General features: G+C 45.8%; 1 protein-coding gene across 4 annotated transcripts in view; it reads left to right on the top strand.

Moving 5' to 3' along the window:
* Window positions 1–14,267, top strand: part of LOC133476813 (voltage-dependent T-type calcium channel subunit alpha-1I-like) — a 102,325-nt gene that overhangs the window by 64,294 nt on the left and 23,764 nt on the right. For all 4 annotated transcript variants that reach the window (XM_061770712.1, XM_061770711.1, XM_061770710.1 and 1 more), the window contains exons 21-27: window positions 859–1,037; window positions 1,107–1,233; window positions 2,808–2,933; window positions 3,093–3,182; window positions 5,605–5,797; window positions 7,187–7,338; window positions 11,686–11,795. In XM_061770712.1, the coding sequence (XP_061626696.1) occupies window positions 859–1,037; window positions 1,107–1,233; window positions 2,808–2,933; window positions 3,093–3,182; window positions 5,605–5,797; window positions 7,187–7,338; window positions 11,686–11,795 (977 nt within the window). The remainder of the gene's footprint in view (window positions 1–858; window positions 1,038–1,106; window positions 1,234–2,807; window positions 2,934–3,092; window positions 3,183–5,604; window positions 5,798–7,186; window positions 7,339–11,685; window positions 11,796–14,267) is intronic.

The following is a 14,267-nucleotide window of genomic DNA, read 5'->3' as shown; positions in this document are numbered from 1 at the left end:
ATGACCATCATGACAAGTCAGTCACACGAAAATCCCCAGGAACCTATGCAGTGAAACGCACAGGTATTTGACCATTTTGGCTTGAATGTGCCTTTTTTGCCACTTCCAGTACAGAGCATGTTCGCAGGTTGGCATTTGTAAATTCGACTATTGGCAGATTTCTTTTTGGAACCGATCCCTATTTGGACAAGGAAAGAGTCAAAGGAAAGTATTGCTTTGGTGCCATCTGGTGGCATCTTGGTGTCATCTTGGTGCTAATGCTAGTTAAGGAGTTATTTGGACAAAAGTAGTCATTTGCCGCCATCTTTTGGCATCCATAGCAATTATATTACAGCATAGAGCTTTTTAAGAGGGGCATCAATTCACAGATTTTCCACTGTTTGCTCCAGGGAGCCGTCCCTGAACACTGGAGTTGTACCGGAACATACTTCTGTAGTAGTAAATTCAACTGTTTGCCACTAAATCGAACCAGGGTATACTAGACAGATGGGCAACAATGGATTGCAAAGATTTGGGGGTTTCTTCATAGGTTTGGAGCACAGCCTGACAGCAAAGTTTCGGTGATTTGCCCACATTGTCAAAACTCGTCTCCACAAGCACCCTAACCCAAAAGTTCTGCGAATAAAGAAAGTAAGGTAAGGTAAACTGTGGTTTCATGTGTCTTTTAAAATCCCACAATGTGAGATTATCTGCATCCATTATCAAGGGAGCATTAAACAAAAACAAACAAATCTGAGCGACTACATTGGAAGAAAAATGAACCTAATATTAAAGGATGTCAACACGAGGGGCCCCTGCTGTGTTTTCTGCATGGTCTTCATCGTCTCCTCATCATCTTCGCACCCTTCATCTCCACAGGTGGTGTCCATGGGTCTGTACCTGGGTGAGACGGCCTACCTGCGGAGCAGCTGGAACATTCTGGACGGCTTCCTGGTCTTCGTGTCGCTCATCGACATCGTGGTGTCCATGGCGGGCGGCGCTAAAATCCTCGGTGTCCTCCGCGTCCTCAGGCTACTGCGGACGTTGCGACCCCTCAGGTGGGCTGGGGGGAATTTGATCTGGAGCTGTAGCAAAGGTTATATATTTTTCCCTCTGTCCTCTGGCAGGGTCATCAGCAGAGCTCCGGGTCTGAAGCTGGTGGTGGAGACCCTCATTACCTCTCTCAAGCCCATCGGCAACATCGTCCTCATATGCTGTGCCTTTTTCATCATCTTTGGAATTCTTGGCGTTCAGGTAAAGAAAATGCTACAAAGGGTTGCTTTTAGGATAAGTGTTGGGTTAATGAGTTAGGGGATAGTGTTAGGGTTATGGGTTGGAGTAACTGTCATGGGTGAAGATTCGTGGTAGGGTTAGGGTTAGTGTGAATGGTTGTCCATGTCTATATGTGCCCTGCAACTGACTGGCGACCAGTTCAGGGTGTAGTCCAAAATCAGCTGGGATAGGCTCCAGCACCCCGCGATCCTGAACAGGATAAGCGGTATTGAGAATAGATGGACGGATGGGTTAAGGTTGGGGTTGGTGTCATTGTAAAGGCTTGGTCTGTGAATTAGGCTTTGAGGTTGGAGTAGAGGTGGATGTTCAGTTAGCACCAATGTCAGGGGTTAGGGTTAGTGATGGGGTTGGTGTTGTGGTTAGTGTTATCAGTTCGTTTTAGGATAAGGCAGAGCTCAGACTACACAAATGTAGCCAGATTTTGATCTGACAGACACATCTCGCAAACAATTATTGTCGTGGCCGTTCATTTCGGTTATGATTCCCTGATCAAGCGTCGTCAACCCGTGTAGTGTGACATATTCAACAACGCCTCGCAACGCAGAAAGTCTGCCGTGTCGGAATTCTTTTGTTTTCCCGCATAGTGTGACATGTCCTAGATGCTTCTACAATTGTTCCTAGACATTGATCAATAGTGTGACCCGTGACTTCCTGACCCGCGCGCTCTCTCTCTCACTTTTCTGCTGGGAGCACGCGCTATGTGCTGGTTGTTCCTGCGGAGCCAAGCTCCGGTCAAACCTGCACTTCTCGCACTTGCGTCCTGTGGTCCTGCATCCCCACAAACTGTTTCCCTGCTGCCTGGGCTCTTTCTTCTTGCCCCGCCTGCCCGAAGACCTGTGCTGTTGGCCCCTGCTCTTGGCGAGAGCATGTGATGACCAGGGTCTGGTTAGTGTCATACTTGTAGTGTGGCCACTCGTCTGGTAAACAAATTTGTGACACCATGTCTTGACGTAGTGGCCATTGTGAACGACAAGAAAGGCCTGTAGGCTGAGTTCGGCATAAGTGTAAGGGGTTTGGTTTAGTTCCAAGGTCAAGGCATTGGGTTAGTGTTAGTTTTAGGGGTTGTAGGGGTAATTTTAGGGGTTAGCGTTAGAGAGAGTGTTAGTGCTAGGATTAGAGTTCAGTGTTAGGGTTAACTGTTTTGGTAAGGGTTAGGATATGTGTTAATAATTGGATTAGGGTACGTGTAAAGGGTTATGAGTAGGGGTAGTGGGGTTTGGGTTAGGGTTCCGTGTTAAGAGTAGGGTTGTAGGTACCCTTAGGTAGTTTTATTTATGTTTCGTGCTATATGAACCCCTTAATAAACAGTTGCTTTTCCTCTGCATAATCCTTCTAAACCCTCATATTGTTCTTAGCCTTCCCATCATGCAACACTTCTGAATGAAATTGTTCCTCATGAGGGAAAATCAGGCTGTCAACAACTCACGCTGTCAAGTCTTTCATGTGCGCACTGGAGCTGCATCGGGTGCTAATTATGGAAGCACTTCAGAAATGCATATCACAACAAGGTATTTCTCTGCATGTGTGTGAGGCAGCTGTTCAAAGGCAAATTCTACTACTGCGTGAGTCTCAACGTGAAGAACATCACCAACAAGTCTGACTGCCTGGCCGCCAACTACCGATGGGTGCACCACAAATACAACTTTGACAATCTTGGTCAGGTACAAAGCACCCTTAATTGATTACTTTTTAATAAAGAACTGTGTCCCAAGTTCTTTATTAAAGAACTGTGTCCCAAGTCTTATTGTGTTCCCAGATTAAAAATTGTTCATCAGTTTTATTTTGTTTGTTTTTTTGTTTTTTTTTGTAACTTCCCAAAGGCTCTGATGTCCTTGTTTGTGCTGGCCTCCAAAGATGGCTGGGTGAATATCATGTACCACGGACTGGATGCAGTGGGCATTGACCAGCAGGTAACCCACTTCCTGCAAAGAATAATCTACAAAGACAATAATATTGACCATTTTGGCAAAATATTTGGTGTCAGAAGTAGGATCCGAAGATTCACCAGCCATGTATTAGTGGCAATTGGGAGCAATCAATTTGTTCTTATTTATAGACCTTGTCGACTATGCAACCATTTTGCCATGACATTTGGAGAAAGAAGTGGGATCCAGAGGATTTAAAATGACCTTTGTTACCTTATTTAGAGTTTTAGACAATCTAATGGGATGCTGTCAGAAGAGGGACATGGACGCTGTATTTTGTTTTTGACATTCCTGTTTGTAACAACAGCAACAGCACAACAGGCCGGCACGGTGGGCGACTGTTGAGCACATCTGCCTCACAGTTCTGGGGACCGGAGTTCAAATCCCAGCCCCGCCTGTGTGGCGTTTGCATGTTCTCCCCGTGCCTGGGTGGGTTTTCTCCGGGTACTCCGGTTTCCTCCCACATCCCAAAAACATGCGTGGTAGGTTGATTGAGGACTCTAAATTGCCCGTAGGTGTGAATGTAAGTGCGAATGGTTGTTTGTTTCTATGTGCCCTGCGATTGGCTGGCGACTGGTTCAGGGTGTACTCCGACTCCTGCCCAAAGATAGCTGGGATAGGCTCCAACAGCCCGCGACAGTACTGAGGATAAGCGGTAAAGAAATGTTTGTAGCAGTACTTAGCACCTTAGTCAGAAAACCTGTCTACTCCATTTGAGAAGAAGAAGAAGAAGAAGAAGAAGAAGTGGGCTCCAAGAGCAATGTATAATTTAATACTAACTGGACAAACATAAAAGATGAGATGACATTGGTATATGCCCCAACATTTGGTGCCAGAGGTGGGATCAAGAGGATGCTGATAACAAATGTATATCATCATCACGGGACTGCTCATCTTTATGTAGAACCTAGCATGCTACGAGGACCTTGCATCGTAGGATGCAACCATACTGTCACAACATTTGGTGTCAGAAGTGGTATCCAGAGGAGTGACCAACTGGACATGTTGGTTACCTTACGTAGCTACGCAGCGGTGTCAAACAGTCTGAGAAATTGCACAAGGTTTGGTGCCAGAAGTCGAAACTTGCATTTGAGTCAGAAGTATGTGACCATATTGCCATGTCAGAAGTGAGGTCCAGAGGACTGATCTACCGAATGTTGGGTAACAATGTTGGTTACCTTATGTAGCTACATTTGAGGGTCAGACAGTTTAAGGGGTAAGCCAGAAGTGGAATCTTGAGGACACTGTATAGAGTTTTACTTGATTATCACTAGGCTCCTCATGTCTGTAGCAGCTAGTGTGAAGAACTTGTCTACCTTACATTTTTATTGCCACAATATTTGGTGTCATAGAAGTGGGATCCAATAAATTAACAATCTGAATGTCCTCTTCGTGGGACTTCGATACTAATATTTTTATTACCATATTTAGCTGCACGGGACGGTCAGACAGATTCACCACAACAGTTGGGTCAGAAGTGGGATCCAGTGGACACTGTAAACAGCTGTATGCTATGTTCACAAGGCTCCTCGTGTTTGTAGAAGCTACATGCTATAACATGCAACCATTTTGCCACCCCGTTTGGTGTCAGAGATGGGATCCAAATGAACTCCTTTCCTTCCAATGTGCCAAAGCGTGAACTTCATAGACTTCTAGATATTTGCCAAGAGGTTAAACGCATTTGTTCACCACATCAGCATTTTTGTCCTCAACTCAAGTGTCGACCTTTTTTGCGTGGCACATTGTTGCCCGCAGGCGCACATACGCCACGCGTACGCGACAGCTGATGTGAACAGATTCTCCCTCGCAGCTGCTTTCATTTCAAAGCCATTAAGTAATCTACTACAGGGAGACTTTCTCCTTTTTTTCCGGAAGATTCTGTCAGGCTGCTGCAGGGAGGAGGGCAAAAAAAAAAAGACTAATCCAATTTTAGCTTTCAGCTCTCTTTCTCACACAATTGAACGTCTGCTGCTTTTTGGTGACACTTGAACCATGATTGTTGCTTGGTAATGATGTCGTGTAATAACTTTTACCTGCTCCTTCTCCAATCCTCTGGATGTATTATACTTATAACTTTATATTTATACAGGACCGGAATGTGTTTTTTTTTTTGTAGAGCTGGCTGCTTGGCTTTAGATAATTGGCTGACACTTCTATAGAAACTAGACAGTGATTTGACTTTTAAAAAGATGAAATGTGGGATAAAATATTATACAGTATATTTTTAAAAGTAGTCTTCCAGTACCCTCCACACTGGACACTCTATTAGGAACACCTCGGTAGTCTGATATGGTGGAAACTTTATACTTTAACTATATAAATCAAAGATAAGGGATTATGTTTAGTGATTGGCACACTAACATTGTTCCCCCCCCCCCCTCCCCGTCGTTGCCGTCCCCCCTTACAGCCGGTGATCAACAACAACCCGTGGATGCTGCTTTACTTCATCTCTTTCCTGCTCATCGTCAGCTTCTTTGTGCTCAACATGTTTGTGGGCGTGGTGGTGGAGAACTTCCACAAGTGTCGCCAACACCAGGAGGTGGAGGAGGCCAGGCGGCGCGAGGAGAAGCGCCAGCGACGCATGGAGAAGAAGAGGCGCAGTAAGTAATATTGACCACAAAAAAAAGAAAAGCAAAATGTTTTGCTAACGCTCATAGCGTCCCCATTTTCTAATGGATTTAAAGTTGTCACACAAAAAAATATGAGACTTTTTGTTGGCTGATTCCAAAATATTAGAGCTATTCCCCAAAATGAGCCTAAAGATAACATCATAGACAAAAAAATTAAAATGGCAACCAGTTCAGGGTGTGCCCCGCTTCCTTGCCCGGTGATAGTTGGGATAGGCTCCAGCACTCCCGCGACCCTTGTGAGGATAAGCGGCTCGGAAAATGGAAGGATGGATGGCATTGCTAAACGCTGCTTTGATGACAAGTTGGAAATGCTTTGGCGTCAGACCTTGTTTCAAATTTTCCAGCCGCCTCAAATGCAGCATCACAGTCACTAGGCATCATTTACATATATCTAGAATGCTTTGAAGTTAGCTGTTCCTGATTTCTTAACAGCCTCGAGCACACGCCAATTGTCCAATTAGCTCATCCGTCATCCCTATACTGCTCACTGCCACTTGGTAGCAAATTCTTGCTTACATTTGATTAGAATGTGTTGACGTCACACTTTGTTTCCAATTTTCCAGCCGCCTCAAATGCTCTGACGAATATTGGGCCTCGTTCACTAACAGAGGGTATGCACAAATTTGTGCCTAAATTGTGCATACGCACGTTTGACGAACTGTGATCATCAATATGGCCGTACATGAATGTGTGTCTACTCTGCGAACAAATCTTCTCAGACCATGCGTGCGCACAAATAATAAAGGATCAGCTTCTGAAAGAACGTTAAACACGTTTTACCGAAGATGCACAATGTGTTGAAACGACAGTATTTTATGAAAACTGTAACTACAAGAACTGAAAGCGGGAATTTGCTGAGTTAACTAAATGTTCTAAATAACCGTGAAATGGACACTTCGTCACTTTCACCCCCTTTCCGTTCAAGTGCTTGTACAGTTTGTGCTGTATGTACAGTATGTGTGTATCCTGCTCGCATTTTCTTGTTTATCCGAGGCTTCAAAGTTTTTGTATCGACCAAGTACACATGCTGCAAATCTCAAACAACATTTGACAAAATTTACATCTATAACTTACTCACTTCGGCATCAAATGGATGCCCTTTTATAGGGAAATGAGGGCGTGGTTTATGCAGATTGCACCTCAGCGGGAAAGACCCTGTCTTTTAGAATAAATTCTGATTCACTAACATGTACGATGGTAAGTAGAAAATTGACCGGTACACGTCATGAATCCGACTGTGATTTTGCAGAGTTAGGAACATTTCTACACATCGTGAATGATGCCCAGTGTGAGCGGTATGTTTCTAATTTCCCTGCTGCCTCATACCCAGCATTCTTAACCCAATGTGCTCACGTGCAGAGGCCCAGAAGCTTCCTTACTTCGCCTCCTATGGCCCGGCACGACTGGCCATCCACACACTGTGCACCAGCCACTACCTGGACCTGGTCATCACCTTCATCATCTGCATCAATGTCATCACCATGTCACTTGAGCACTACAGCCAGCCTCAGGTAAGATACAGTATAACATATATATGTAACGTACAGTATTTGGACGTAAACAACATGGCAGACTGCTCATGCGTGTCATGTAAAATGCCAACTTGGTGATGATAATATATAATCACGGAATACAGAGCCAATCGAGCAGATGATTAATGTGTGAAATATATGTTCATTTCCATCCATTCTCCGTACCGCTTATCCTCACTAGGGTCGCGGGCATGCTGGAGACTATCCCAGCTATCTTCGGGCGAGAGGCGGGTTACACCCTGAACTGGTCGCCAGCCAATCGCAGGGCACATATAAACAAACAACCATTCACATTCACACCTATGGGCAATTTTGAGTCTTCAATTAACCTACCAGGCATGTTTTGGGAATGTGGAAGAAAACCGGAGTACCCGGGGAAAACCCACACAGGCACGGGGAGAACATGCAAACGCCACACAGTCGAGGCCAGATTTGAACCCTGGTCCTCAGAGCTGTGAGGCAGATGTGCTAACCAGTCAGTCACCGTGCCTCCAAAAAAATAACTATTTAATAATAATTATACAGATATTGTCAATGATTATTTATTTCATGACTGCTTTTAAATCTAAATAAAAAATAAATAATAAATACATAATACATTTTTAATAAAGTCATCAAATTAATTAAATGTAATTAACTATTAAAAAGCCATAAAATAAATAAAATGCCACAAACCATTAAAATGTTGTTAAATCTATTTTTAAAAGCTATAAGGTGAATTTGGGCTCGAAGGCGAGCGCCTGGTGGCCGAGCCTGCACCCATGGGGCCCGGCCGGGCACAGCCCAAAAGGGTAACGTGCGTCCCCCTTCCCATGGGCTCACCACCTGTGGAAGGGGCCATAGGGGTCGGGTGGATTGTGAGCTGGGCGGTGGCCGAAGGAGGGACCTTGGCGATCCGATCCCCGGCTACAGAAGCTGGCTCTAGGTACGTAGAATGTCACCTCTCTGGCAGGGAAGGAGCCCGAGCTGGTGAGTGAGGTCGAGAAGTTCCGACGAGATATAGTCGAACTCGCCTCCACATACAGCTTGGGCTCTGGTACCAGTCCTCTCGAGAGGGGTTGGACTCTCTTCCACTCTGGAGTTGCCCACGGTGAGAGGTGCCGAGCAGGTTTGGGTATACTTTTTGCCCCTTGACTCGGCGCCTGTACGTTGGGGTTCACCCCAGTGGACGAGAGGGTAGCCTCCCTCCGCCTTCGGGTGGGGGGACGGGTCCTGACTGTTGTCTGTGCCTATGAACCAAACAGCAGTTCAGAGTACCCACCCTTGGAGTCCTTCGAAGGAGAGCTCCCGCTGGGGACTCCATCGTTCTGCTGGGGGACTTCAATGCTCACGTGGGCAAGAACCTGGAAGGGCGTGATTGGGAGGAATGCCCCCCCGATCAGAACCCGAGCGGTGTTCTGTTATTGGACTTCTATGCTCATCACGGATTGTCCATCACGAACACCATGTTCAAGCATAAGGGTGTCCACACGTGCACTAGGTCGCAGTTTGATGATCGACTTTGTGGTCGCGTCATTGGGTGAAGAGCGGGGCGTAGCTGTCAACTGATCACCACCTGGTGGTGAGTTGACTCCGATGGTGGGGTGAAGATGCCGGTCCGCCCTGGCAGGCCCAAACTTATTGTGAGGGTCTGCTGGGAACGTCTGGCAGAATCCCGTCAGAAGGATTTTCAACTCCCACCTCCGGCAGAACTTCACCCGCGTCTCGGGGGAGGCGGGGGACATTGAGTCCGAGTGGACCATGTTCCACGCCTCCATTGCTGAGGCGGCCGACCGGAGCTGTGGCCGGAAGGTTGTCGGTGCCTGTCGTGGCGGCAATCCCCGAACCCATTGGTGGACACCAGCGGTGAGGGATGCCGTCAAGCTGAAGAAGGAGTCCTATCGGGCCCTGAGGCTGCTGATGGATACCGGCTGGCCAAGCGGATTGCAGCTTTGGTGGTCGCTGAGGCAAAAACTCAGGCATGGGAGGAGTTCGGTGAGGCCATGGAAAAAGACTTGCGGACGGCTTCAAGGAAATTCTTGTCCACCATCCGGCATCTCAGGAGGGAAAGCAGTGCGCCACCAACACTGTGTATAGTGGGGATGGGGCACTGCTCACCTCCACTCGGGATGTTGTGAGTCGGTGGGGAGAATACTTCGAAGACCTCCTCAACTCCACCGACACGCCTTCCCATGAAGAAGTAGAATCTGGGTTCTCTGAGGTGGGCTCTCCTATCTATGGGGTTGAGGTCACCGAGGTGGTTAAAAAGCTCCTTGGTGGAAAGGCCCCGGGGGTGGATGAGATTCCCCGGAGTTCCTAAAGGCTCTGGATGTTGTGGGGCTGTCCTTGTTGACACGCCTCTGCAACATCGCGTGGACATCGGGGACAGTGCCTCTGGGTTGGCAGATTGGAGTGGTTTATAAGAAGGGGGACCATAGGGTGTATTCCAACTACAGGGGGATCACATTCCTCAGCCTCCCTGGTAAGTTCTATTCAGGGGTGCTGGAGAGGAGGGTTCATCGGGAAGTCGAATCTCAGATTCAGGAGGAGCAGTGTGGTTTTCGTCCTGGCCGTGGAACAGTGGACCAGCTCTACACCCCCGACAGGGTCCACGAGGGTGCATGGGATTTCGCCCAACCAGTCTACATGTGTTTTGTGGTCTTGGAGAAGGCGTTTGACCGTGTCCCACGTGGAGTCCTATGGGGGGTGCTTCGGGAGTATGGGGTACCGAACCTCCTGATACGGGCTGTTCGGTCCCTGTACGACCGGAGTCAGAGTTTGGTCCGCATATCCGGCAGTAAGTCGTACCCGGTGAGGGTTGGACTCCACCAAGGCTGCCCTTTGTCACCGATTCTGTTCATAACTTTTATGGACAGAATTTCTAGGCGCATCCGAGGCGTAGAGGGGGTCCGGTTTGGTGGCCTCAGAATTGCATCTCTGCTTTTTGCAGATGATGTGGTTCTGTTCGCTTCATCAAGCCGTGATCTCCAATTCTCACTGGAGCGGTTCGCAGCCGAGTGTGAAGTGGCTGGGATGAGAATCAGCACCTCCAAATATGAGACCGTGGTCCCTCAGTTGGAAAAGGGTGGAGTGCCCTCTCCGGGTCGGCGATGAGATCCTGCCTCAAGTGGAAGACTTCAAATATCTTGGGGTCTTGGTCACGAGTGAGGGAAGAATGGAAGATTGACAGGCGGATCAGTGCAGCGTCTGCAGTAATGCGGACATTGTAACGGTCTGTTGTGGTAAAGAAAGAGCTAAACCGAAAGGCGAAGCTCTCGATTTACCGGTCGATCTACAGTCCTACCCTCACCTATGGTCACGAGCTGTGGGTGGTGACTGAAAGAACAAGATCCAGGATACAAGTGGCTGAAATGAGTTTCCTCCGCAGGGTGTCCGGGCTCTCCCTTAGAGATAGGGTGAGAAGCTCGGTCATCCGGGAGGATCTCAGAGTAGAGCCGCTGCTCCTCCACATCGAGAGGAGCCAGATGAGGTGGCTGGGGTATCTGATTCGGATGCCTCCCGGACGCCTCCCTGGTGAGGTGTTCTGGGCACGTCCCACCGGGAGGAGTCCTCGGGGATGACCCAGGACACGCTGGAGAGACTAAGTCTCTCGGCTGGCCTGGGAACGCCTCGGGATCCCCTCGAAAGAGCTGAAGGAAGTGGCTGGGGAAGTCTGGGCGTCCCTGCTAAAGCTACTGCCCCCATGACCCGACCTCGGCTAAGCGGTAGAAAATAGATGGATGGATGGATGAAATCTAATTTTTAAAAATCCATTGATTAAATATATATTTAAATGTATTAAATATGTGTCATTAAATAATTTAAAATGTCATGGAATATATCCATACATCATGAAATAAATGACGATTTGGTATGTTCATCTTAATTGATAATAAATACAATATTTAGCATTTTAATTAATGGGCGCTTTAATGAAATATGTCACATTTTACTTAATAAAGGGGATTATCCTGGCATTTATTTATTTTCTAGCATCTTTATTATTTTCAGGACTTTTGTATTTACTATTTAATGGCCTTTTTAATTTAAATAATGAGTGTTCAATATATTCACAATTGAAATAACAATTATTATTTTAGATTTTGACTGGTTAATTAATTGGATCTATTTATTTAGTTATGGCAAAAATAAGCATTCATTAAAAAAGAAAAAAATAGTATCGCATCAATGACGTTCGTTTTTAAGGCCCACCGAACCGCATGGTGTGACTGTACTGTGATTGGCCAGCATTTCCTGACCTGCTGGAGCTTTCATTGGACGGTCCTGCGTGTCAATCATTATAGCAGCACTCTGATTTCAAAAGGTGTATTGTCTTTTTTGTCTTAGTCTCTGGAGACTGCACTGAAGTACTGCAACTACTTCTTCACGTCCACATTTGTCATTGAAGCAACTCTAAAGCTTGTGGCCTTCGGATTTCGACGTTTTTTCAAGGACAGGTACGAAAAGGATGGTGAATGTTTGGAAAATTCAGCCCCCGAAGCCAGTTTCACCAAGCAACATGAAATTTGGTAGCTATGTCAATCATGAGTAGGCCCTCAAAAACATCTTGAGAAGCCATGCCTGAAAACAGGAAGTCTGCCATTTTGGTTTGAAGCTACCATTTTACAATCATTTTGGCCATTTTCAGGGGTCTTTCAAATACAAATTTGTCCAGAATTGGCAAAATCCAAGCCCTGAAGCCAGTTTCAATTTTAGGAGGATTTTCAATCATGAGTAGGCTCACAAAAATGTCTCAAGAAGCCATGCTTAGAAAGACAAAAGAAGTCTGCCATTTTGGTTTGAATCAGCCATTTAAGGGCCATTTTGCCCATTTTTCCAGGCATCCTTAAAAGAGTGACTCGTCCAAGAGATTTTGTCCAATGGCTTTAAAACTTTAACAACATATACTAGACGGTTTGGTGATGGTAAATTGGGAAGACTTTTAGATTAAGTCATTGTGTGTGGGTGCAGTATGGCAGCAAAGTTTGATGATTTGCCATAAAAGATTCAATTTTGATCTTGGAAAAATCAGACCCCGAACAGCATGAAATTTGGTAGGCATGTCTATCATGAGTAGACTCACAAAAAGTCAAAGTTACAAAAAACACAATGTTATTCCAGTGGGATTTGAACTCAGTTGTACAAGATGATCCACCATTGATGCCAGTGGCCTTCCCACTCATAGCCGCGGTTGTCAACATGCAGCCAAACACCATTCTTAAGCCAGCCGAAAAGCGAGGGCTGCCTTAACAGCACAGGCAACAATTTAATAAAACGTGTCTTCCCTTAAAAAATTACTTTGAAATCAACAAATAGTTAATCTACTCTCTAAATCCAATGTTTCCGACATCTGTCATCTGCAGAATGGCGCAAGAAGGGGACGTCGGCAGAAACGGCTGATGCCACCGGGGGGGTGGGAGGGTAACTCGTAACCGGTAACTTTAACGTTATTGGCTGCAGGTTCTGGAATTCGACCCCCTATCGCAGCAATATCTTCTGCTTTGTACATGACTCCGCCCCCGCCTCCGTGTCACAATTTAACGATACATTAATGGTAAACGACTGAGCACAAAGACTGAATGCCCCAACTGGAAGTGTCGTCATGAAATGGGACACCGACAATAAACAAATTCATTTTACTCATCATTAACAGTATACTATTTATGCTACTCTTCTACTCTTCATCATCACTAGGGTCACGGGTGTGCTGGCGCATATCTCAGCTGATCTCGGGCGAGAGGCGGGGTTACACCCTGAACTGGTTGCCAGCCAATCATAGGGCACATACAGTATAAACAAATAACCATTCACATTCACACCTATTATAAGAAACCCCTTGATCTCCTGCACGCACTTTGTCTCTTCCTCGTTGAGCGAAGCAAAGCTAATTGCTAATAGCGGGCCTTGTGTCGATGACACAGCACTATTAACAGACCTTAATTCCACACAAATAACTCCTTACGTTAGCCAGGTAGATCCATCCACTCTTAAAATCACTGTTAGTTAACTTGGCTGAACTGTAGAATTTAATTCTTGAACAAATAATGTCTTAACTCTCCATTTCTCTCACCTTTCCTTACCTTTTGGCCCCTCAAATTTTTTTTTCTCAGCACTTTTGACCCCACTCCATTAGGAATCTGATCATTGTATATCACTCCACTTGGCTCTGATTGGCTCTTAATACAATATAGACACCTGTCTAAAAAAATGGACAAATAAAATACGTCACTGAGACGTTCAAGGGTCTACTTTAATATGGGAAATTTCTGTACCATTAATATTTATGTTTACTTATCTTTTAATGCAATGAAACAATTTTGTGGTAATTGATTAACATTACAATACACACAAAACAATCCAAATTAGTAACAGGGTGCTACTTTAAGAGCTCTGGTCAACTGTTTGCATGTAACGTGAACTATTATGAACGAGCGTTTACACAGGCCACTACATTTAATCAGAACAGATGTTTGACAGGCATGTGACACGCGCATGAAATGGTGTGACTGAAAATTCAGCTCCCTAGCCAGTTTCACTTAGCAACATGGAATTTGGCATAGATGGTTATCATCAGCAACCAGTTCAGGGTGTACCCCGCCTCCTACCCGATGATAACTGGGATAGGCTCCAGCACGCCCCCGCGACCCTCGTGAGGAGAAGCGGCTCAGAAAATAGATGGATGGATGGTTATCATCAGTAAACCCACAAAAAAAATTCTCTGAAACAAATGCCTGAAAATACAGAAAGGCTGCCATTTTGGGCATTCCATTGAGGGCACATTTGGAGCATTTTTAGGTGTCCTTCAAACCAGACTCATCCTAGAGATTGTCTGATAGCGACCAAATTTTAACCTAGAAAGATGGGCAACCCAAAATGCCGAAGAAATTGAGTGTGTGTCATTGTGTGTGGGCAGAGCATGGCAACAAAAT

This window comes from Phyllopteryx taeniolatus, chromosome 4 (genome assembly GCF_024500385.1).
Source record: "Phyllopteryx taeniolatus isolate TA_2022b chromosome 4, UOR_Ptae_1.2, whole genome shotgun sequence".
Taxonomy (NCBI): domain Eukaryota; kingdom Metazoa; phylum Chordata; class Actinopteri; order Syngnathiformes; family Syngnathidae; genus Phyllopteryx; species Phyllopteryx taeniolatus.
Note: the sequence above shows the minus strand (reverse complement) of the source record. Positions and strands in the feature narration are given on the sequence as shown.